General features: G+C 40.5%; 2 protein-coding genes across 2 annotated transcripts; both read right to left on the bottom strand.

Moving 5' to 3' along the window:
• Positions 1-4,934: 4,934 nt before the first annotated feature.
• LOC138914877 (uncharacterized) lies at positions 4,935-6,150 on the bottom strand. Its single transcript, XM_070219574.1, has 2 exons — positions 6,079-6,150; positions 4,935-5,978 (listed from the first exon to the last, which is right to left on the bottom strand). The coding sequence occupies exons 1-2, from the start codon at positions 6,148-6,150 to the stop codon at positions 4,935-4,937; spliced, it is 1,116 nt and encodes a 371-aa protein (XP_070075675.1).
• A 107-nt stretch (positions 6,151-6,257) lies between these two features.
• On the bottom strand, positions 6,258-7,922 carry LOC138914876 (uncharacterized). The gene has a single exon (XM_070219573.1). It carries the CDS (start codon positions 7,920-7,922, stop codon positions 6,258-6,260), a length of 1,665 nt encoding a protein of 554 aa, XP_070075674.1.
• Between the last annotated feature and the right edge of the window lie 18,375 nt (positions 7,923-26,297).

Here is a 26,297-nt window from a genome sequence, read left to right as displayed (position 1 = left end):
AATATCAAGATTCAAGTGCGAGGATTCAATCGAGTGCGTGACCGTGAGAGTACCGAGTAACCGAGTGCTCAACGCCCAGATCAAGATACCAGAGTCAAGACGCTAGGCCAAGGCTGAGACTGCAACGGTGAGATCTGCAGGACACAGAAATTGAAGTGGAGACGAGTGCTGGACAGGAGCAGAGTCGAGAGAAGGACGAGCTAGCGAAGGACGAGCTACCGGCAGGGTAAGCGTGAATCAAGAGTTTGTGCCAGGCGTCGGGGTTGCGGTGCACTGACGATAAGGCTGAATCCTAGGATTTGACCTGTCGGGACATTTGTTTCTCAGGCTAGAGCCAGACCGACCTCAGGGAACACGACGAAACAGGTGATCCTAGGATCATTCTGGTCGGACCCGAAAGGAAGGTTGTGCAGACTTTTGCGTCCTACAAGCCGGGTGGAACTGGAGAGCTGCCGTTGCAGAACGACGCCGCAGGAGTCCACAAGTAGCACGAAGAGACACGAGAACAGCGACGCCGTCGAGGAGCGCCGCCGGGAAACGCACGAAGAGAATCTTGAGCCGAGGAAGGCACGTCGCCGACCAGGCAAGCCGCAACAGCCAGCTGACGCAGAACCCAATTCCAGCGAAAAGTAAAACTAATAAAATTATCCGATTTGTCCCAATCGGATATCTCTGCATTTTCTTGGGTCACGGGCAGTCACGCAATACAAATTTGGTGGGACGAACACACAATATCTCTGAGCTAGTCGCGGCGTTTACGTAGCGATCAAACAGTCAAAACAGTTCGTTACAGTACACAGTGGTTGCGCCCATAGGCCAAAAATTAAAAAAATCGAAATTACCAAAAATTATCGATAAGTATACAAATTGTCTAAAAAATAACCAAGCTTCTTAATGGCAAACCGGAATTTTCTGGAAATCTAACGGGACTTTCTAAAAATAGAACACAAAGTGTGAACACGTGTTCAATTTTGCAGCGGCGTTACGTTAGCATTTCGTCAAAACAAAGTTGCATTTCAAAGCGGTCTAACTTTTACAAGAGAGGACCAAATTAGTTTATTTAAAAAGAACCTTTAAGTTTCAGGTCTTTATTTTAATAAGTATTTTTTGTGAAATTAATCTGCTTGATTTGATAATTTGTTGTGTATTTTTGTTTATTAATCCTTTATTTATGTATTATGTGAACGTAATTTTCATGTTTAAATAGACTTTTAGATATGTTACCCCCCGATCCCCCCTTTAGGAGTGTTATCAGTGTATTTGTCAATTTTTAAAGGTAATAAAAACGTTAAGTGTAGCTGCTAATATTTGCTAATTTGTGTGTATTCATTAATAAACTTATGCTGTCCTACTGTTTTCAGGGTCAAATTTGCGACGCAGTCTGCTCTTCTTCCTTTGCTTTTGTGATGTTTCTTTTGTGTTCGTTAGTTGTGTTTGTAGCAGGGACCGTAAATAATCATTATTTGAGATTTTTATTTTAAGAGGCCTACTGAGGTTTTTACATATTTTAATGAACAATTTATAGACATAATCAAATAACAGTTAATTTGCTTTCCAAATTTGTTGAAATGCATATACTTTGTGGACAAGAGTAAAAAAAACGTTATTTTTGACGTTTAAAAATAAATATCACAGTAGTCTTCTTAAAATAAAAATCTCAAAAATTGATTATTTACGGTCCCTGGCTTGTTGACAATTTTGGATATTATTTTTTTCGCTCATTTTTATGTTATCATTTTCTATTTTTTCTACATTTTATTTATTAGAAGATTTTTGTAAATTTTTTGTTTTTTTGTACTGAAATTAAAATCTGAATGATTTTGTTTTTGTTTTTTATGATTTAAAAACATTGAAAGAACTAGAGAACCCCATTTGTTTATATTTCGAAATGCTTGTGGAGAGGGGGAGAGGAGATACACTTTCACAAATTTATACTGAAGATAATTTAAAAATACATATCTTGGATGCTAATAATGAAATTTTAGCACTGTAACTTAACTGGAAGTATCTTTGCGCACCATCGCCATATAAGCCATACTAAGGTGCTATGTGAGCTATAGGATAGAGTCTTCCGATGTTGCCAATTTTTTTACTCCATATTCTCAATATTTTTTAGATTTTTGAGGAAAATTTCATTACCATATCTCAACGGGAAATATTTATGGCCGCGGCCCCATACAAGCCCAACCAGTGTGCAGTAGGTACAACCTGTGAAAGTTCAAAAAAAGTTTAATTTCTGGCGTTTTTTTCTTATAGCTAGTTTTCATTTACTTAAAAAAAATACAAGTAAAAATGTATAAATTATTTTTGAGCTTTCAGACCTAAGGGTCTTTTGTTGTTAACAAGTTAAGGCCATATATTTGCAAATGGAGTGCAAATTCTAGGAGATATGCATTTCTTAGTGAAACAAACCCATTTCTGAAAAATGCTATTCAAGCCAGGTGGCCTGCTTTTGTTAGTTTGGTTTTTGACATATAAACCAAATAGGACTATTTATTGTACATTAAGGGCCGGTTTCTCGAGTGCCGGCTAACATTTCTCGAACAGATAAAGTCCCTGCTAAGGCATTTTGGCTTTCTCGAGCATAAATGTGAGAGCTAACTTTGACAGGGACTCGGAGTCCCTGTTAAGCGTTTTCGACTCGATAGAATGACAGCTGATTTCCCAAAGCCAACTATGAAGATGAAACAAAATCACAGCTGACTTTTCCTTTAAATTATACCCAAACAGCTGATGAAATAATCGAAGCACGCCATTTTTTACCCTTCACAGCACAATTCTGTGCGTTAACAGCACTCTGTAATTGTTTCTCGTTCAGATAAATTAAAGCAGTCGAGAAAGCCGATTTGCTTTTCCGAACAGTTTATCTGGTATTTAAGTTTTTCGAACAGATAGCTATCAGGGACTTTGACAGGGACTCGAGAAACCGGCCCTAAGGAGTATACTTTATACTTTAAGGGCCGGTTTCTCGAGTCCCTGTCAAAGTCCCTGATAGCTATCTGTTCGAAAAACTTAAAGACCAGAGAAACTGTTCGTAAAAGCAAATCCGCTTTCTCGACTGCTTTAATTTATCTGAACGAGAAACAATTACAGAGTGGTGTTAACACACAGAATTGTGCTGTAAAGCGCAAAAAATGGCGTGCTTCGATTATTTCATCAGCTGTTTGGGTATAATTCAAAGGAAAAGTCAGCTGTGATTTCGTTTCTTCTTCTTAGTTGGCTTTGGAAAATCAGCTGTCGTTTTATCGAGTCGAAAACGCTTAACAGGGACTCCGAGTCCCTGTCAAAGTTAGCTCTCACATTGATACTCGAGAAAGCCAAAATGCTTTTGTCGGCGCTTGGCCGATCACGGGGAATGCCTTAAAAAAAAACGCTTCTCGATGGTTGGAGTTCTTTTCGCAGTGTTGTTGTGCGTTAGCGTATTAGCGTGTTTTATTCTGAAAGAATTACAATGGCTACTTCGTTCTTACAATTACTTATTTAGCATACCGCAGTTTCTCTTCCCTCTCAGTGTGATCGACTAATTCCGCCAAATACTGTTTATCTTCTTTTACCCGATTGTAGTAAGACCGAATAACATAAACTAAAATACCAGATTTCAAATAATACTGACATCGATTACACAGGCCGACAGTGTTTTTGGTGCAGACCTTTGGGCATTAAATTGTGTTAATATAGACGGGTATAAGCATATCTGCATACTTAGTTTTCGCGTTTAACGGGTGGTATTTGTGCAATCGCGGTTTGAAAAAAATAGCAACATAATTTGTTTTGATTTAAGATATCCTCGAGGGTCTGTGCTTAGTTGTAATAAAACCTATGCCAAAAAATTGCTTAGATGCCCTTCTACATAATTGCATTTAAGGTTCCATCATAATTTGAGTCAATCAAAGCCTATGAGCCATTGAAGTAATTTGTTCACCTCCATTCCCAACCAACTTGATGCGGTGAACAGGCTTAAAAAAATACAAGGAAAAATATGTGCCCTAAAATATTTGACAGGCATCTAGAGGCGTCTTTCACCGAATTTTTAAGATAAATAAGACCATTATACGTCGAAGGATGGAATTTATAGAATTTTTTTCATAAGAACGTAAAAAGTAACAAGTATTTTTAAGTAACTATTACGTAACGAGTTGGTCGTGACTTCACACAGTAGGTTTTTTAAAGATAACAGTGGCGTAGCCTTAAAATAGTGGGGGGAAATATTTAACAGGCATACTAACCCCTTGAACATACAAATTTTCGATGTTCGGCGCCTACTGCTAAACAAATTGAAAGGCAAATTTCTACGAATGTGTCAGATATTTATGTAAAATGGAATTTCAAAATACTTGTTACTTTTCCCGTTCTTACGGAAAAAATTCTATGAATTCCATCCTTCGAAGTAGAATAGTGGGTTTTATCTCAAAAATTCGGGAAAAGTCGTCTCTAGATGCCTGTCAAATATTTTACGGCACATATTTTTCCTTGTATTTTTTTAAGACTGTTCACCGCATCAAGTTGGTTGTGAATAGAGGTGAACAAATTAATTCAATGGCTCATAGGCTTTGATTGACTCAAATAATAATGGAACCTTAAATGCAATTATGTAGATGGGCATCTAAGCCATTTTTTGGCATAGGTTTTAATACAGTTGGGCAAAGACCGTCGAAGATATCTTAAATCAAAACATTAAATGTTGCTATTTTTTTCAAACCGCGATTGCACAAATACCACTCGTTAAACGCGAAAACGAAGTATGCAGATATGCTTATATTCGTCTATATTAACATACTTTAATGCCCATAGGCCTGCACCTTTTAATAAAGTCCATTTTGTTGACCTGTGTTATCGGCGCTAAGTTTGAACTTTGACTAAATATCGCTGGCCCTAATCCGTTCCGCGACATCCCCACCCCCGTGAAGCAGCCGCATTCACCACGTCCAGGACAGCTAGCTTCGAAGCGGGACGCATTGTCGTCGTGGCTCGATGGTTAGTCCGCACTGCCGCTCGACGAGGTACTCCATCTCGCCTCGTTTCCACTCCCTTCGTGGTATGGCTGGGTCACAAATGAACACCAGGTCTCCTTGACGAATGGGCTCGACGCGCTTGCACCATTTCTCCCTGCGCACAAGAGTCGGCAGGTACTCATGCACCCATCGCTTCCAGAAACGATCCCGCATCATCCTCGCTATGCGCCACTGCTTCCTGGTAGTGCATCTCACGGACTCCTGTCCGTCATCCTTGGGAAGATCTGGGACATCGGGTGCTCCCTTCAGCAAATTGTTGGGTGTCAGTGGAGCCTCCTGGTCCACAGTCACTGGTAGATGAGTGAGCGGACGAGAGTTTACTATACTCTCCCCTTCAATCAGCAGGTTCTCCAGTACGTGCTCCTTGGGCGCGAGTTCCTTCATCGTGTGCGCCAGCACCTTCTTTACGCACTGCACCATCCTTTCCCAGGCGCCACCCTCAGCTGGGTTCGCCGGACAATTGAAAATCCACTCGACTCCTTTAGACGACAGCTCGCCCTGGATCTGTAAAGGATCGAACACTTCGCTGAACCTCTTGGCCTCGCGGTCGGCTCCAACGTTATTTTTCCCATTGTCGCCCCTAATTCTGACGACGGGTCCACGGCGGCTCATGAAGTTCCTTATAGCGATTATGCAGGAATCGGTGGACAGATCGTGAGCCATTTCCAGGTGGATAGCTCTTGTGGTCAGACACGTAAACAGTGCCACCCACCTCTTTTCCGTGCGACGTCCAACCGTCACAAATAGCGGTCCAAGATAGTCCAATCCGATATACTTAAAGGGCCATCCGTTGGCCTCAAGCCGGTCCTCTGGCAGGGGATCCATGTCGGGCTGAGTTGGTCGTGCTCTTCGCAGCTTACCACCCTCCGTAGCAGCCTCCGTACAATCGGCTGCCCTTGGCGGCCCTTCCTTGGCTGTCCTCAGCAAACGCTTCTCGCTGCGATTGCCGTACCAGCGCGCGCTCAGCTTCAGCGCACTCCATCGACGTCAGTCTGTAATCCTCTCCACCATATCGTAGCCCACGACACCGTCGAATGAATCTGAGCACCCATGCGGTGCTCCTTACCAGACGATTGTAGCTGGAGAACCTCTGCAAGGATATGAAATTTACCATGACCAAGGTAAACTCAGATTTCATCTCCTCTTCGTCGGTCGTCGGTGGAATCCATCCATCGCTCGATCTTGGCCAGCTCTCCTCTTGTGCTCGTAGAAATGGTGGACCGCTTAGTCATCGCGAATCGATGCTCAGGTCCACGGCCTTGCGCGGCCTCGTCGCGTCATCTGCCACGTTTTCGGCAGACGGAATCCATCTCCATTGGGACGCCTCTGTGGATTCCAAGATCTTCGGTGGGTGCTGCTTATCCAGTGCAACACAGTCTTGGAGTCCGTCCATAATACGCAGTTGCTGATCGCCACACCGTGCTCCTGCTTGACGGTGTCCATCAGTCTGGTACCCAATACTGGCGCTTGAAGTTCCAATCGCGGGATCGACATAGTTCTTATCGGAGCGCACTTCGTCTTGGAGCTTATGAAATGCGCCCGCACGTCTCCGTTCTCGTAAGTGGCCCGCCAGTAGGCCGCTGCTGCGAACGCCGACTGACTGGAGTCCACGAAGATGTGCAGCTGTACCGTTCGCACGCGTCCACCGCCAAAATAGTAGCGTGGACACCGGAACTCTTCGATTTTTCTCATTCCTTGCCGCCAGTCCTCAAAGCCTGCGGCCAAACTATCTGGTAGCGGCTCGTCCCAGTTGACTCCTCTCCGCCAAATCTCTCTCATTAACAATTTGGCAGTCACCATGTAGCAGGTCAGAAATCCAATCGGGTCGAACGTGGACATGACCAAGCTTAGGATCTCCCTTTTGGTAGGGACTCGTTTCCCTGTCATCACGCTTCTCGGGACTCGATAATATTTGACGCCGAACTTGAAGTCGTCTGTAGCTGGCTGCCAGTACATTCCTAGTACCTTCTCCTCAGCTTCGGTCCATTTGACGCTAGCAATGGATTCAAGTGGGCTCAACGCTCTGACCACACTTGCCGAGCTGGAAGTGAACCGACACAAGTCAAACCCTGCATCTGCATGAATTCCTCTCAACCGTGTCGAAATGCTGATAGCTTCTTCATCACTGGTGAAACTGTCGACGTAGTCGTCCACGTAGTGGTACTCCTTAATAGCCAGGGCTGCTCGCGGATCCGTGCTGTTGTACTGCGAGGCATTCAAGGTCTTCACATAGTCTGCCGAACATGGTGAGCAAGCTGCTCCGAACGTCATCACTTGCATCTCATATACGTCCGGCTCCCGTTGGTCATCTCCGTTTCTCCACAGAAACCTTTGGGCACATATGTCCTGTGGCTGCATAAGGACCTGATGGAACATCTCCTTGATGTCTGCACAAACCCCAACTGCTCCTTCCCGAAAATGGAAGAGCACTGCTGGGAGGGGCTTGTAGCGCTGTGGGCCTTTCATTAGTGCTGAATTAAGGGAAACGCCGTTCACCTTGGCAGCCGCGTCGAAAACCAGCCGGATTTTTCCAGGTTTGTTCGGGTTTTCCACCCCGAAGTGCGGAAGGTACCATAACTTGCCTTCCTGGAACCTCTGGACCTCCTGGGGCTCCAGTCGTCGTACATACCCCTTCTTGACGTAATCGTCCATTATGCCCTTATAGGCCCGTGCGAAGACCACATCGCGCCTCATTTTTCCCTCGATGTTGACGAGTCTCTTGAGCGCCATATTGTAGCTCTCCGGCAGTCTCACCTCGTCGTCTCTCCATAGCAGGCCGGTCTCGTATCGTCGGCCTACTCGCTTGGTCGTCTCCTCCAGGATACTCAGGGCCCGTGCGTCGCCGCCAGCTGCGACTGGCTGTGCCGGCTTTACTCCGAAATTTTCTATCTCGAAGTAGTCGCTGACCATCTTCTCCAGAAGATTATCCTGGGACACGGCTAGGAGGCACGAACTCTGGAGCGGTGAGCTCGCCTTTCCGTTCACCGGTCCATACACCACCCATCCAAGTGCGGGTGCTCTGCATCAGGCTCAGCATCGGAAGGCTCAAATTGGCCGCTCCGTACACGTTCTTCAGCCCATGGCGCTTTGGCTTGCCCGCTGCACTGATCTGCAGGCTGACCACTTCCGTGTGCTCTTTGACAGATTTCCCACCAAACCATTGCACGCTCAGTTGGCGACTCTCGCCTTTCAGGTTCAGGCTGCGGATGAGTTCGTCGTCGATGAGCGTGACAGACGATCCTTCATCGAGCAGTGAATAAGTGAGGCTTGCCGCTTTCCACTTCCGCTTGTCACTTATCTTCGGAGTCTGTGGCTGCTGCCGATTACCAGCCGCACTCGCAGAGCTGGTCGAGGTGCCAGTTGCTGTGGCCGTGGTGGTCGTAGCTGCGGGAACACCCGAGGCTTCCAGCCTGGGGCTCCGCCGGGGCGAATGCTTCGTGGGCATCGTCTTGCAGAGTGCGAATAAAAGATAATGTCGGCGCTTGGCCGATCACGGGGAATGCCTTAAAACAAACGCTTCTCGATAGTTGGAGTTCTGTTCGCAGTGTTGTTGTGCGTTAGCGTATTAGCGTGTTTTATTCAGAAAGAATTTTTTACTTTGTAGTGAGACCGAATAACATAAACTAAAATACCAGATTTCAAATAATACTGACATCGATTATCGGCGCTAAGTTTGAACTTTTACTAACTATCGCTGGCCCTAGTCCGTTCCGCGACAGCCTTAGCAGGGACTTTATCTGTCCGAGAAATGTTAGCCGGCACTCGAGAGACCGGCGCTAAGTACTGTAAATGTATTTGAAATACTCCTACTACTACTCCTATTTTGTTCATATGTCAAATCCAAAGTAACAAAAGCAGGCCACTTGCCTTTAAAAGCATTTTTTGGAAATGGGTTGTTTCACTTAAAAATGCATAACTTCTAGAATTTGCACTCCATTTGCAAATATATGGCCTTAACTTGTTAACAACAAAAGAGCCTTTAGATTCGAAAGCTCAAAATAATTTATTTTTTTTTAAGTAAATGAAAACTAGCTATAACAAAAAAACGCCAGAAATTAAATTTTTTTTGAACTTTCACAGGTTGTACCTACATTAATTGCGACCCGATCGCAACGAGTCGTAGCTTTTCGGAAAGGTGCATCTCTTGTAAGGTTTTATAAAAGTGTTTAAAGTTTATAGTGTAAGGTTTTATAAAAGAAGTTCCGAAAATCTGGATTTTTGCGAATATCTTTAGAACGGTTCTTTGAGAATTTTTTTTATTTGTTCAGCGTGATCAGCAACTCAAAACTAATCGAACAAAATTGGTCTCAATGTTTATCTTTTTTTGCTGTAAACTAGTGTTATTGGCCCTTACCCGAATTTTTCTATTAGACATAAAGCTTGCGGCTGGCGAAAATCCTCCAGCTGAACCCTGTACGAGGGTGCCGGCTGGTCAATGGTCACTGCATTACCCCGAGGAGGGTAATGTCGCTTGTCCTGCCCGGGGCAATGCAGTGTCTAGCTAAGGCAACTGCTAACTGCTAGCTAAGGGAGGGGCCGAAGCGCACAAGCGAGGGGATGAAGGCCAAGGCGCAGTACAAGGCAGCCCTCAAGATCAAGAGCCGGCTCCAGGACAAAGCGGACCTTTCCCCGGAGGAGAAGGAAAAGCCCAACAAGAGGGCTAACATCAGTGATGTAGTCAACCGACACCAGATCGTGGCACTCATTGACAGGAACGACGAAAATGGGAAGATGACGGAGGCGCGACTGATCCAGTCTTTCTTTGCACGGATGGAAGAATCACCCACAGCCCCATGCCCACATGCCCACATTCGATGGTGCAGGGTGGTTGAACGGAAGTGGCTGACTCAAACGGTCTGCCAACTGGATTCGCTGTGGGAGGGCGCCAATCTAGATGTTGTGGACAGGGAGTTAATCCCATCCATACCCCATCGCATTCCAAGGGGATCGGGCGCTGAAGCTGCTTCAGCGGCAGAATCCAGACGTCCAATTGGCGAATTGCACATGGCCAGCCCTCTACCCAACGAGGGGGGCCAAAGTGTGCTTCTCCAAATCAACAAGGAAGCGGAGGATCTGCTGTACCCAAGATTCGGGAAGATGACGACACCCCAACGATGCTCACATCCTGCAGGTAGGCGAGGTGGAGAAGGACCTAGGTCTGGAATCGTGGATGCCGCTCAGGAACTTGCTCTGGACGACTCGGAAGACGAGGAGGACGGTGACCTGACTGTAATAGCCAACCCGTCGAGCGGAGATGAGCCAGCCATTCATGACACTGAGGGTGCTGCAGCTCAATCTTCATAAAAGCAGACTCGCATCGGCAGAGCTCCTGATTGCGCTAGAGCAAGGCCCGTCGTCAAGAGCCATCGATTGCCTCGGGCAATATCGTGGCCGGACTAAGGTCCTTAAATTACAATACATTCTACTCACCAACGGTAAGCAGGAACAGAAGCGCCTCCTCCTACATAGCACACGACTGGCCGGCGCCACCAAACGATCTGAGCAGCTTGGTGGAGCAAGGCTCGAAGGATGATCAACTCCTCATTAGTGCAGATGCCAAACTTGTGCTCCAGCTCCCGGAAACAGCTAGACTCCGGACTAGACTAGACCAGGACTAGATGGAATATTTCCAGCCATGTTACAGGCGACCAAGGAAAGGATCACCCCATGGCTATATGAAATATACTCTGCTTGTCTAAGCACGGGCTATATCCCAATCCAATGGAGGACCTCTCGGATTGTCTTCCTCCCAAAAGCGGGAATGTGCAATCACGCGAGCCCCAAGGATTACAGGCCGATAAGCCTTACCTCTTTCATACTCAAGACACTGGAAAAGCTGCTGGATCTACACATCAGGAATAATCTAGGGAGGTTCATGTCATCCAACCAGCACGCCTACACCAATTTTTGTTTTCCTTCAATGAAGCTCATTGAAGCGACCAGAATGTTGCGAAAGCGTCTGCATTAGAAGGTTGTTACTACTATTGCTTTTAATCGCATGGATTTGTGTGGCTTTGTGGAGACCGCAGAGTTGTCTTATTTTGCTCCAAATTGCTTCTGGTTTGGATTGTGGTGTGATTGTAGAGGTGAGTTCAAACAGGCTGTCTGTTTTGCTTACTTTTATTTCTCTTCTGTATTGGGCGTTTAGTCGTTTGTAATTAATTAGGTTATTTGTTGACATTTCTCTATTAAAGGTCCTCCAGGCCTTTATTTTTCCTTTCTTTAAAGCTTATAGTTTTTTATTCCACCAGGGGACACTGTGATGGGATTTTAGAGGTTTGGTATGTGGGATACTGTTGTACGCACTTTGGAGAATGATTTTGTTGATATTGGTTGCTTCCTTGTTGATATTCGAAGACGTTGGGATGGAATTGTTGAGGTTTCTTGTAAGGTTTTCAAATTTGTCCCAATCCGCTTAATTCGTCACAAAGCGTTGTATAAATATGTCTTTTTTGTTTCTGTGGCTTGGGAAAATTTTGATGGTAATTGCGAAGTGGCCACTTCCTCGAAGGGAGTCGCTGACGTTGAAATCACAATAGATTCCAAGGTCGGGCGAGGAAAAAGCTAAGTCGACATGCGTGAGTGATATATGGGTTGAAAAGTGAGTTGGTGGACCGTTGTTAAGGATGATGAGGCCGTTGTCAAGGGTGAATTTTCAAAGAATTCTTCCCAATTCTTCTTCAATTCCGTTTAAATGACATAAAAATGTTCTTAGCCCATTAGGCTCCCTTTGAAAAGTTAGAAAATTTTGTAAAAGTCCAATTTAAACTTTTTTCCTGGGGTTTAAAATTTTAAAATACTTTTTATACCCTTTTAGAGGGTATTATAATTTCAGTCAGATGTTTGCAACGCAGTGAAGGAGACGTTTCCGACCACATAAAGTATTTATATTCTTGCTCAGCACCAATAGCCGAGTCTATCTAGCCATTTCCGTCTGTCCGTCTGTCCGTTTCTATGCGAACTAGTCTCTCAGTTTTAAAGCTATCGCGATGAAACTTTCCCGAAAGTCTTCTTTCTATTGCAGGTAGTACATATGTCGGAGCGAGCCGGATCGGACCACTATATCTTAAGGCTCCCATAGGAATATTCAAACATATATAAGAAAATTCTTGTTAATTTGTAGGAAGTAGGCGTTTTAATTCTTGACTAATTAAAAACAAATTTCAAAAATAGGAACACTGAATCTAGAATCCCTGGAACTGCACCGAGTGAGTATTACTTTATCTGCAAGGGTATATAAGTTTCGGGTGGCCGAAGGTAGCTTCCTTTCTTGTTTTTTTGTATTTTTTATTTGAAGTTTATTGGGATTGATAATTTTTGGTAGTAATTGATGTGGGTCTTCGGGAGGGAGACGATTTTAGGATTGAAAGGCTTAATTAGAACTACTAGTTCATTGTAGTTGTTGAGATAGCCATTAATATTTCATTGTAGAAGTTTAAGGTACATCTTTGTTTTGGTTTTGTGTTGCATTGGAGGAGGAAAGGGTATTTTAGTTTTGATCTAGTCATTACAGAGTTTTTAGCATTTTTATACCCTTGCAGAGGATATTATAATTTCAGTCAGATGTTTGCAACGCAGTAAAGGAGACGTTTCCGACGACATAAAGTATATATATTCTTGATCAGCACCAATAGCCGAGTCTATCTAGCCATGTCCGTCTGTCCGTTTCTATGCGAACTAGTCTCTCAGTTTTAAATTCATCGCGATGAAACTTTCCCGAAAGTCTTCTTTCTATTGCAGGTAGTACATATATCGGGGCGAGCCGGATCCGACCCCTATATCTTAAGGCTCCCATAGGAATATTCGAACAAATATAAGAAAATTCATTGTAACTTTGTAGGAAGTAGGCGTTTTGATTTTTTACAACTTAAAAACAAAATTTAAATAAATAGGCACGCCTAATCTGGAATCTCTGGAACTGAGATACGGTCCGGGTAGGGATCTTGTATTTTCGAGCCGGATAACATGTGTTCATCTGGTACGAAGTTAGACGCATTCGGAAGGGTAAACTCATCTGATTCGTAGCTTATGGTTCTCCGTTAAGTATGTGCTGCTGTCGTTGTCAGTGTTGTGGGTGGTTGGATTTGATTTGAGTAAGAGGAGGAAGATTTGGCTGCAGAGGAGTATAGTGAGCCGTCGTGGTGACGACTTTTGTAGATGGACCAGGCTGTCCTGTTGTCCACTTTATTTAAGGTCTTAATTGCTTGAACTTCCTTGAGTGATAAGAATACTGGGCAGTTTCTGTCACGAACGTGATGATCTGTGTTAAGTAGTTTTTTCTCGGTGCAATTGATGCAGTTTGTTTTATTTAAGCATATTTGTCCTTCCTCTGTGTGAGCTGCAAGGTCGCAGTTTGAGCAGATTAGCTTTCTTCTATTTTTTGAGATTTAAGATTTTCTAATATAATTTTTTCATCGATTCCACGTAGATCGTTCGAATAATTCACACCTTTTGTGCAGTTAAGACTTCGGTGTTCTGAAATTTTTATTGGGATATTGATATATGGGGTGTTTGAGGGTATGTTGTAAAGTTTCATTAATTTTTCAGCTTGTAACAAGTTTTTGGTTTGAATTATAAGTTTTCCATCTCCGGATTTTCTGCAGCTTTTGTCTTCTCCTTGGATTTTGTTGTCTATTGTTTTCTTAATGATGAATGGTGAGGGTTCAGCAAGAGGCTTTGGATCGTCATCTATCATAGTCGCTTCTAGGAATAACACCAGTTTACAAACAAAAATTGATGAAATACGCACTTCATGAAACCTTAATTTTCCGGTAAGGTACATCTTACTGATTAAGAAAAGAGCACTTACAATTTTTTGTATGGTACCAATCAACAACGTTTTTTACACTTTAAAAAAAATTGGCACCATACAAACAATTGTGAGTGTCTTTTTCTTAATCAGAAAGATGTACCTTAACAGAAAATACAGCTTTCACGAAGTGCGTATTTCATGAATTTTTTTTGTAAACTGGTGAAATGCGTCTGGAGGATGTCTGGAGGGTCAGGCATGATGGGGTCAACAAACTTTAAGGCTTCTTAAAGGCTGCCAAAATTTTCTGTCGCAGTGTTGGAGAAATAGATAAGGGATCACTATCATTGCTTTGCTTTGATTTTGTGTTGGTTTGTTGCGGTACTTTTACGTTTCGCGGAAGAGCACGTCCGATGGCTTAGGCTGTCGAGTGTGAACTGAATTGTTGAGATATTTTGTAGACATGTAGGATTTTGTAGCCATGTTGGAATATTTTATAGCCAATTTAGCCTTTTTATAGCTAACGCACCGAACACCGCCAAACCATCGAACCAGCAACACACCCCCCGAACATCAACATCTGCACGCACCTAACCATCGAACACATGATCGACTCAACACACTTCGAACATCAGCAGCTGCACACTTCTAAACCAGGGGTGCTCAATCCTATGGCACACGAGCACAATTGTTTTAGTAATAGCACTAAGCATACGGCAGTGCACTCGCAATGCTTGCCTATGCACACCCCGAGTCCTCTTTGTCGCTGTCCGTAATCGATAAGAGCGAGACAAGCCAACAACAAATTCCATCGAACTTTTTTTTTCTCCTCAACTCACAATGCAAAGTGTTGTTGTCTTTTTCAAGACTCTGTGTGACTCGTTACTCGCGTGCGTGTGTTTTTCTTTTAATGGTGTTTGTAACTGCACTGCCATAAGGCAGTTTTGAGCACCCCTGCCATAAAGTATATATGTTCTTGATCACCATCACTGTTCTAAACCATCGAACGCCTGAGCGCAGCCAACACGCCCATCTCAACACACACTTCGAACATCAGCATCTGCACGCACCTAAACCATCGAACAGTTCAAGCACCTGCACGAAGCTAAACAAACACACAAGCTTTCGTCGCGACACACCGCCAACACACCAACACACCACCCGAGAACGATCGAACCAAATTGCAACCAACCCGATCGATGTTTTCGAGCAAGGGGAAATAATTTTGCCTGGAAAATGCCGACGCCGACGCAATGCAAAATATGGGGTGCGCGAGCCGATATCAAAGAGAAGCCAAATCAATTACTCTTGAAGCTTCGCACGTGCCAGATTAAAATCGTAAGACTTTGCAAAAACCCGGAAAACCGCCCCGCCGCGGAAAATTCGACAAGTGTGGGAACAGCGCGTGATACGATGTCAACCGACAGTGGTGAAGACTGTAGTGCCGAAGCATGGAGATTTTGTACGCCATCGAACAACCTGAGAAAAGAACAATAAATAAACAAAAAGTGTTTTAGAAACCAAAAATCTAATCGCCTGCCGTGTTTTGTGTGTGAGTAAACGTAGGAGCGGAATTAAATTATTTTTCTCCTTCCTTCATCTAGGAAAACCCACTTCTCTGCCGATAGGGGTCGGACCGCGTGATGGCCAAGGATTTCGAAGGAGTCTTGCACTCGCTTGTCGGATCCGAAGCTATTGCCGGTCCCGGAGCGCGTAGTGGCCGTGGATTACGACGGCGCTACGCTCGTTTGTCGGGTCCAGGGGCTGTGCGGGTTCTGGAATGTGTGGCGGATGGAGTTTTCGACGGAGTCTTGTACTCGATTATCGGATCTAAATCCGTTACAGGCTTGGGCCCTTGTCATCATCTCTGGGTGACAAAATCCCTTTTTTTTTTTTGCTGCTCCTGCCGATCGTAATCGGACCGCGTCGTGGCCAAGGATTACGACGGAGTCTTGTATCCGACTGCAGGCTCCAAGGGCCATTGCGGGTTGCGATGCAAGTGGCGGGTTGGGATTACGACGGAGCTCTGCTCGATTGTCGGATCCAAACCCGCTGTGAGTTCCGGCCAGGGGGTCTGAATAGTGTCATGTTTATCTCGCCCCTCCCTTTAGTCCTTGAACCTAAATAAATTGTTGTAAGTGACCCTGGGAGCCCTCAGCACAATATCCCATGGGCTTAGTGCACACACATACTATGCATAACACGCTCTCTCTCTCTGTGCATTTGATATACATAAGCACTGGCTGCGCCGCTGCCGGCGTCACCGTCGATTTTAGCTGCGTTAATGAAGGCTCGAACATTTATATTTTTCTTAGATTTAATTATTCAATAAACAGAGCTCAAACAGAATATATCGTTCAATTTATTTTTGGATTCAATAAAGAGAACCGAACCTAATTCATATCGTTTTATTTATCTGTGGGTATAACTAAAATATAAATCAATGGTGCGAATATAACATGGCGATCGTGACAGTGCACTATGGGAAAAAAGTCAATTTTTTTGGCATAAAATCAACTTATTTTACAAATTATTTTTAAAAATAAAATATATTTTGTGAATTTACATACCCTAATTAGGCAAGAACAGTTATCTAAGATTTTTTTACTAGCAACACTATAGGGTTGATAAACGAACAAAGTCAGCTGTTTGATTGAATTTGTTGTGTGCGTAAATTAGTGAAAAATCTTTGCAAACTTTCAGTGCTTATTTTGTGGAGCAACAAAATGGTTTATTATTTCTGATCATGTCAAATCGTAGCAAAGGTATTTATAAATGTATCTTAGATTACATGTTTTGATTATTATGGCTTGTTGTCCAACTGTGAACTGTTTTAAATGTGCATCTTTTTAGCTTAAAACTAACAAGTTTGTTTGTGTTCCGTGGTGTACAACTTATAAATGGCACAAAGTTGCAAAAAGGTAAAAACGCAAAGTTATTACCAAATGTATCCTTAATATCGCAAAACTAATCATTTTTGCAACTTTTTGCACGTTTCTTAAAAAAAATGACTTGAATCCAGCAACTTATAAACATAAAAAAAAATTTTTTTAAATAAAAAAAACAATCTAAGAGGCTTTCATTAATCTTAAAAATTGAATTCATGGAAAGGGACAATTCAAATGAAAATCCTGGCTGCAAAGGACTCAAATATAAAGAAGCTGGACCCCCGTTAAAGCTAAGATTGGCATCTGCTCTTAGATAATATTTCACTTTTCTTGTACATGTCACCAATTTTTTTTTTTGACAAATTTTAAAAATTAACGTAAACCGAAATTATTTTACCGTCTTACCAATACAAATACAAATTTTTTAAAATCCCTGCCAATTAATTTGAATTTGCGGCGTGGGCGGTGGATGAAAACAATGGTCCGATTCAAAAAGCAACAAAAACCGAAATTACAGCTTTATCTTAATAGTATATATACAAAATTTCTAAATTGTATCTCTAAAACTAGAGTTTATGCCAAAAAAATAGACTTTTTTCCCATAGTGCAGTGGTTGCTTTTGTAGTTCCTGCGCAACAAATATAAAACCTATATCTACAAAAAAAATGTGCTAAAATTGAAGAAAATTATGAAATCAAACACCTAAGCAACAAATATAAATTTTATAAACCTATATATACAAAAAAAAATGTGCTAAAAAATAATAATATTAACAAATAACACTATGCAGCATCAAAAATTAACCTCGATGAATGCTATATTTTTGGATTCGTTACGAATTCCCAAGTTAAACTGCGTTTTCCAAAGAGTTTAAAAGATAAAGGGTGTATCTTTTAAAAAACTTTAACATCGAATCAAACCATGCATCCATTTGCCTCTGAGAGCTCCGCAAAGTTGGCCAATTTCAGCATTTTTCGAACTTTGAGGTCCTTTTGCTGAGAATCCTTGCGTCGGGGAACTTTTTGGAAAACGCAGTTTAACTTGGGAATTCGTAACGAATCCAAAAATATAGCATCCATCGAGGTAAATTTAAAAAGCACTAAAAATGCTGCACAGTGTAATAATACAAATAATAACACAAAAATTGAAGAACAATGTGACATCAAACACCTGTGGAAAACACCTAATTTAAAAACAAAAAAAAAATTTTCACCGTCTGTGCGAGGACCTTGCCGGCAAAGTAAAGTAACAGAATTTGATGATAATAATTCGCCATACATAGTTGGCATAAAATATAGATTTTTGAAAAATTTTCCCAAGATGGGTTTAGTAGACACAAAAGTTGTCGATTTAACGGCGAACGTCGTTAATAAAGTAGAATCTCCAAAAATAGATATGGAAACAGTAACAATTTTATTAATAACTAGCAATACCCGAAGCGACGTTTTCCGCTACTATTAGCAACGCATTTATTGCTGATTTTTTCATATATTCAAATTCAACCTTAGCTTAACAGTAAACCCACCTAGAACGCACATTATTCTAATCCTTCTAACCATAACATACCTTACCTTAACACCGCATTAACCCTAATATTACCTCACCTTAACGCCACCTATTTTATTCTAACCCTTGGCACACGTTCTTAGCACCTTAATGCTTTTTTCACAATTTCCTCGTCTTCACCCACCATAGTACCAGATTTTTATCTTCTTAGCTAACCTAACTGGAGTAACACCTTAACTTCACTTTTTTTTAGTAAACCTTGTTTGTCACCTTGACCTTATCCTCACTAAAGTCCAAACGAACCTTTTCTTTCTCACCTTTACCATTCCCTTACAGTACTTTTACCCTAATCTATGTAATACCTCCTTAATCGCAACGTAACCCCGCACTAACCTCACCTTATTCCCACCTTAACTCCACCGTTCTGGTAGCCTGAAGTCGGTTGGGGCTCATCTTCTGGGCTTTCAAAGATTTCCACAAACAAAGCTTAAAATAAAAATATTAACTTGTTTGGTTGAAAACTGTGGGAATGGTTGATGTTTTAATCAAGCAATTTCGAATTTTTCGAGAGTCCTGGGAGTCCTTATGAGCCGAATTTGAAAAAGTCCTTTCTTAGGGCACACCTCCTTTAACACACGATTCAGACCAAATTTTTTCCAGAATTTTAGGTCTTATGGTTTGGGCTGGGGGAACATGACGCAAATCGACATCTACTCTTTTATACACTCAGAAAAAAAATTCCTAGATTTAAGGAAACATGGACTACATTGTGCCCATTGTGGACTTAAAAATAGTAAAACTGGCCATAAATGTTCAATTTAAGGCCATACATTTCAAGGAATTAAAAGCGTGAAATATAGTCCACTACCTAAAAAATAGCACATGCATATAAACAACACAAAAAACTTTTTTTTTAACAAAAAATAAAAACAAATAATTTTGTATTATTCGGAGGGAAATTACGATCTTGGTACTTGGTTGTGAATAGAGGTGAACAAATTACTTCAATGGCTCATAGGCTTTGATTGACTCAAGCAATGATGAAACCTTAAATGCAAATATGGAAAAGGGCTCTCTTCTTTAAACACCTATTGTGTAATTGATAGATTTTTTTGGAAAAAACTTGCTGCCAATATAATTACAATTACACAGGCCGAAAGTGTTTTCGGTCCTGTCCTATGGGCATAAAATTGTGTTAATATAGGCATATAAAAGCATATCTGCATACTTAGTTTTCGCTTTAATATAGACATATAAAAGCATATCTATAATAGAGGTCGTGGAAAACAACAGTAAACAAAATAGCAGCAAATCCAACAACACACAACAAATCGATAATGTCCGCGTTACTCAGCAAGTTTCGGAAAACTCGCAGACCCCTTTAGATCCGAGAAATTAAAGATACAATCAACCTCAATCTCAATATATTCGTACCATTTATTAATTCAGAAACAGGGAAGCAGCTTACGTTCCTTGTGTATACGGGAGCAAATATTTTACTTCTAAAAGAAAATGCTGATACCCTTAACAATATACAAATAAAGAATACAATAATTATTCAAGGAAGAGGCAAGGGAATCATAAAATCCAAAGGTCTTTGTCCAATAGAACTCCAGACAGACAAATATATAATTCCATATAATTTTCAAAAAGTAAACCAAGATTTTGCGATTCAATGTGATGGAATTATAGGAATCGATTTTATAAAAGAGGATTGGTTTATAATAAGACCAAATAACACCAGTTTACAAAATAAAATCGACCTCTTCCTCATCGAAGACAACCTTAATTTTCCGGTAAGATACAACTCCCTGATAAAGAAATAGGCACTTAATTTTTTTTTTATGGTGTCAATTTTTTTTAAGTGTAAAAAATTTTTTTGGCCTTTTTTAATTTCTATCTTGTTTTCTGATAACCCGATTTCAGTTAGACTCATTTACAGGTAATTGAATGTTCTTTAACTTTCTTATACACAGCTTTGAGTTACAGTCATTAGTTTAGAAACTACACTTCGTCAAACTTGAAAAAGTTGAATAAAATGCAAAAACGGTGGCATAAATGGCTTCATTGAAAATACACGCCTAAAAACCGAAATTAGTTTTATGACTTATTCTGGCAGATGGTACTTTGACAAAAAAAAACAAGCTAATGATCATTAGAATCCACCAGCAAATGAATTTTATGTGAATATTTTAAGCTTTGGACAACAGTCATTTTATGGCCGTTTACAGCTGTTAACTGAGACAACAGGGCTTTAACAGGGCTGTTATACCCTTTTTTTTTGAAAAAATCTATATAAAATGGAACCCTTTGTTGATTTTTTAGCTGATGGTCTTGTTAGCTTCCTTAAACTTGTATCTTTAAGTAGAAGTCATAAAACTAATTTCGGGTTTTAGGCGTGTACTTTTAATGAAGCCATTTATGCCAGCGTTTTTGCATTTTTTTCAACTTTTTCAAGTTTGACGAAGTGTAGCTTCTAAACTAATAAATGGAACTCAATGCTGTGTATAAGAAAATTAGAGGGCATTCTATTACCTGTAAAATGAGTCGATGGCCGCAATCGGTAAATCACAGCTCGAGTTAGAAATTAAAAAAAATTGACACAATAAAAAAATTTTAAGTGCCCATTTCTTAATCAGGGAGTTGTATCTTACCGGAAAATTAAGGTTGTCTTCGATGAGGAAGAGGTCGATTTTATTTTGTAACCTGGTGGAATATAGACATTCACATTTATATTCCAACTAGCAGGGTCGGTAGACCGCAGCTTCGCCTGCGGAAATTAAAATTGAAAACTAAGCACACCTTTATATTTGGTTTTTATTTTATATTTAAAAAATTCCTTTTTTAGCCGAAAAAAGATTTTATCATAATTTTTTTCCTTAATTTCCGTAAAAACCAGGGAACAAAAATAACTGTTATTGTAAATTTTTCATACAAAAAAATCACGCACTTAGAAGGGTCCTAAAAATTTTTTAAATACACCACAATTTTTATTAGCCATTGTAGTTTACAAATCCGTAATGATTTTTATTTTTTGATTTTTATAATAAAACTCAAAAAATAACTGTTATTTTTTGATTTTTATGAATAACAGTTATTCCCTTGACATTTTTAAAAAAATTAAATAATTAAAAAAAACATGATACCCGTGCTTTTAATAACTTACTACAAATTTGTTAAAAAAGGCAACCGCGCATATTTTATACCTATATTTTTTTAAAATTTTGTTTACCCACAAAATCGCCATAAATCAAGTTTGAGTTTTATTTTTGATCACGACGAATAACTGTTATTTGTCAACTTTTACTATAAAACTCAAAAAATAACAGTTATTCTTTGAGTTTTACTTTACAAATCAGAAAATAACTGTTAAAGTGTGATTTTTAAAATAAAACTTATAACAGTTACGTTCCCTGGTGAAAACAACAGTATATTGTCCTAAGCAGACTACTTAAGAAATATAAAAAACTTGCAAAAACAGAATAAAATTCTTATTCAGGGGTGTCACAGAAACCGTCGAAGGATTTGGGGACGGTTGGTTTAAAAACCAACCGAAAAAAACCGTTGGTGTCACAGGAATTCGATAATTTCCTTTTTTCGGAAAATTGACCGAAAAACGACCAAGGCTGGATGCATACACTAAATATCGAATATTCAATAATTATCGAATTTTATTTGACTTATTTAAACTATTTTCCAATAAGTTTTAAACTTAATTTATGGTTTTTCTTGCAAAATTACAAAAAGAATATATGTTTAAAGCGCATATTGTGCATAATAAAAGAAAAAAATTAAAAATTTGAATTACCCGCCAGGCTACATATACAGCCCTGAACAGCGGTTTGCCGCGGCTGCGTTGGTTTATTTTGTTGGCAAGAATTTTAAAAGCGAACCAAAACGCCGTTTGCTCTAGAGTACTTGCGAAGGCATAAACTGCGAGAGGCTAGGACGCAGAGGAGACCCTTACAAACGGTTTTACATGGTAGTCCATGGGGATTTAACTCATTGGCCAGGTCCTTTCACAAGAATGCGGCCGCCCTGAGTAAATCCTTTGGCAATGTCGATATTATCGCGAATGAATCGGAAGAATATGGTGTCAGGCGCTGGTAACCTATGTTTACCCCTGAAAAGTAGCAACGTTTATTAGTTTAAAATAATAATAAACAAAAATTGTTTACTTTTTTACTTACAAGTGTTCTTTTTCTTCACAGCCAGCGTTTTACCTGGCAAAAATAGGACATTTTTACGACAGTGATGCCAACTTTTTGCAAAAGGCGGCCTGTTTGTATTAATTTCTCAATAACTACAACTTCTTTTACCATGAAATTTTCACCAGAAATAAGTTTCATTTTTAACTACAATACTTAGTACCTTTGAATAAATAATTCGTTAAGAAACCATTTCGATAACTAACTCCGAAATTTGGACAAGTTTTGGTATTTTAAAGTTCTAGCTAATTGGTAACACTGCCAGGTAGACGATTTGCCGACGGATTTTTTTTAGCTCATTTTTTCGAGAGGTTTTATAAAAAGCATATTTTTAAATATAAACCGAAGTAGTTATAAAAATCGTAGTATGCAGGTAGTTTATAAAATTCATTAGAGTTGTCTTAAATAAAGTTTTTTTTTTGGGAAACATTTGTAAGTTAGGTAATTTTATCAAAACGTCCGGCAAAATACGGGGGATTTAGAAACCATCAAAAATGACGTCTGGGACACCGAGATTTGCTTTTCGGGAGAAATTTGGTTGGAATGGTTTTCTGTGACTCCCCCGATTGCTTGCGTAAGTTATCAGCTGCACAGAACAGAAAAAAGAAATTCATTTTCCGATCAAATCCTTACATTAATTTTCTTCATAACATTAGTAATTAGTCCAAAACATATTTTTTAAATATAGAATTTCATACTGGGGAGCATGTAATTAAATTCCAAATCGATTAGCGTGCAAATCTAAAAAATAAACTTGTTTTCTAAAAAAAAAAAGTAGAAAAGATAGCTCTCGAACAACCAATAAGATAATTTTGGTTAAGATTTATGAAATTAGAGGGTATACTATTTATAGGCAACGAAAAGGTAAATAAAACCAAATACTCTTGGCGAATTAGTAACGGGGTCTTTTGGAAGGTATCCACAGTAGACAACTTTTATAAGGGAAACCAATATTTATGCGAAGCAATGTTTTGCTTTATGTATTCGACTAATTTGAAAAACAGCAATAAAAAAAGCAATTCCATATTACTGCATTTTACAATTGATAATTGCTTCAGTATTTTTGTTTCCATTAATTTTTCACTTTGATCAGAATTATATTAATAACTAGCAGGGTCGGTAGCCCGCAGCTTCGCCTGCGGAAATTGAAATTGAAAACTAAGCATATTTGGTTTTTATATTATATTTAAAAAATTCCTTTTTTTAGCCGAAAAAAGATTTTATCATAACTTTTTTCCTTAACTTCCGTAAAAACAACAGTATATTGTGTACTTTAATATAAGAGATCAATTGTACATATATCTGTCTTGGACTCAGGCATCATTCTGCGTTATACCTTCGAATGAAGCGGTTGTGAAATAAAGAATAAAACTAAAACACTAAAACTATTTCATATTACAATATCAGAAGTGGTTCTTACTCACTATGCCTGACACAGACTTAATTCAGTTCACGGTCGTTCAACTCAAGACCTGGTTAAGTGTGCTCGGGCTACAAACCTCGGGCTCTAAAGCAGAATTAATGGCGCGTCTTCAGGCCCTCTCAGCGGAGGCACGTGGTGACCCACCAATTAAAACAACAACTCGTTTTGAGCAGCCGCCAGAAACCGAGATAGACGGAGCCGCATCTTTGCCGCTGGAACAGCAATTGGAAAATGCAGGGGCTTTGATCGACTCTGATCTGATGACGTCACAACCAGTAAACGACATCCGCATGGAGCAGCTTTCGCTTGTGGACGTCGAAAGGGTCATGTTGCAGAAAATACGAGACGAAATCGACGCAAATAAAACCGAATTGCAACGCATTCAGTCGGAGATCGATGACGTCACCAGGAACAAAACCAATCTTGTCCAACAGTTATTCCATGACGTCATCGACAACAGCTTCGAGGAATCCGGCAACCCTAACTATTGCGCTTACAGCACCACTATTAACGTTAACAGCAACGAGGCTAACATCAACAGAGGTATCGAAATCGATAAATCCAGTACTAGTACTAGTACTACCAAGTCTCAAACGTAAAAAAACTGCTGGAATCTTCAACAATTTCGCTCGCACTGGCAAAAGAAGTCACAATGGATTACGACGGCAACTTGTGCGCCCGCAGCTGGGTAACACACTTGCAAAACATAGCGCAGGTGTACAAGTTGGACACTTTTGGTATGCGAATGCTTCTTATTGCCAAACTCAAGGGAAAGGCCCAAATCTGGCTACACGCAAACGCCACCCGCATTTTGGAGCCAACCGATCGACTTTGTGAACAATTGGTCTCAACCTTTGGTGCCAAAATGTCAAAGGGAGAGCTAAGGAACGCATTTCAGAGTCGTCTATGGCGTTCTGGAGAGAAGTTTACTTCGACGAAAAAATCATGTTGGCGAACGACATATACATCGACAAGGAGGAGCTATTGGAGAATATCATCGACGGAATTCCATCTGCAGGACTGCGCGAACAAGCGCGCATACAATGTATCTCCGAGCCAATGCAAATGCTAGAAGCCTTTTCATGAATTCATTTGCCTCAACGCAAGCAGGAAGCCAATTCTTCGCAACGCTGATCGGAAAAAGCTACAGCCACCAAGGATTTCCGCTGCGTTAATTGCAACTCAAAGGGGCACTACGCCAAAAACTGCCGCAAGCCGAAAAGGGAGCTCGGTTCCTAATACGCATGTGGGTAATTCGGACACTTTGTGTGACAGTGTCCGGAGCGCAAAAGCGCAAATACAAATAATTACGTAAGATAAATATTTGTTTCCAACAGTTCTGAAACCCCATTAATTTCAGCTTGCCTCATAGACACAGGTAGCCCTATATCATTTGCTAAAATAAATATTATATCATCTTAAATTAAAATCGAGATCGTCTCTGAAAACTACTTCTACAAAAGCCAACTGAAAATTTATGGAAGAATTTCATGTAACATAATAGAAGAAAAATCGAAATGCTATTTCTTCCTTTACATTGTTCCTGCCGAGTCTATAAGCCCTGAGGTTGTTCTTGGGCGGAATTTTATGGATGCTTGCAAATTAGAATTAGATTTAAATGTTCTAAAAATGGTCACAATAGAGCCTGCGAGTACTGAACATATTGTAAATGTGAATAATACCCGGAATCTTGACACATACAATTTAACACAAAAATTAAATCTCAATTATGAACCAAAATGTGCTATCGAAATTCCGAGGGATAAGATTACAATTAGTAGCACGGTTAGTAATACAGTTAATCGGACAGTTAGCCCAACAATTAGTGAAATAATTAGCACCAGTTAGTGAAATAGTCATTCCTACAGTTATCCCAACAGTTAATAAAATACATTTAGTCATACAGCTAGTCCAACAGTTAGTGAAATAGTTAGCAAAACAGTTAGAGAAACAGTTAGTCCTACAGTTACCACAACAGTTAGTCCTACAGTTAGCAAAACAGTTAGTCCTACAGTTAGCACAACAGTTAGTCCCACTGTTAGCACAGCAGTTAGTCCTACAGTTAGCACAATAGTTAGTCCTACAGTTAGCACAACTCTTAGTCCTACAGTTAGCACAACAGTTAATCCTACAGTTAGCACAACAGTTAGTCCCACTGTTAGCACAAAAGTTAGTCCTACGGTTACCACAACAGTTAGTGAAACAGTTACTCCAACAGTTAGCACAACAGCTAGTAAGTCAGTTAGTCCTACAGTTATAGCAACAGCTAGTAAGTCAGTTAGTCCTACAGTTAACCCAACAACTAGTAAAGCAGTTAGCTCCACAGTGAGTCGCACATTTAGTCAAACAGTTGGGGACACGGTTAGTGATAAAGTTAAAACAGCCGATGAAACAGTTACAGATACAGTGAGCCAAGTAGTTAGCGATACGGTTAGTAAGACGGTTAGTTATAAAGATAGTGGAAAAATCGGCAAGGTAGTTAGCAAGATAGTTAATAAAACAGGCAACTCT

This window comes from Drosophila takahashii, chromosome 2L (genome assembly GCF_030179915.1).
Source record: "Drosophila takahashii strain IR98-3 E-12201 chromosome 2L, DtakHiC1v2, whole genome shotgun sequence".
Lineage (NCBI taxonomy): Eukaryota > Metazoa > Arthropoda > Insecta > Diptera > Drosophilidae > Drosophila > Drosophila takahashii.
This window is presented reverse-complemented; position numbering and strand designations above follow the sequence as displayed.

Bases quoted from the DNA above. Each gene is read 5' to 3' on its own strand.
- LOC138914877 (XM_070219574.1), bottom strand. From the start codon at position 6,150: ATGAAATCTGAGTTTACCTTGGTCATGGTAAATTTCATATCCTTGCAG. The intron at 5,979-6,078 runs GTAAGGAGCACC...AGTGCGCTGAAG, and splicing joins TCTCCAGCTACAATCGTCTG to CTGAGCGCGCGCTGGTACGG.
- LOC138914876 (XM_070219573.1), bottom strand. From the start codon at position 7,922: ATGGTCAGCGACTACTTCGAGATAGAAAATTTCGGAGTAAAGCCGGCA.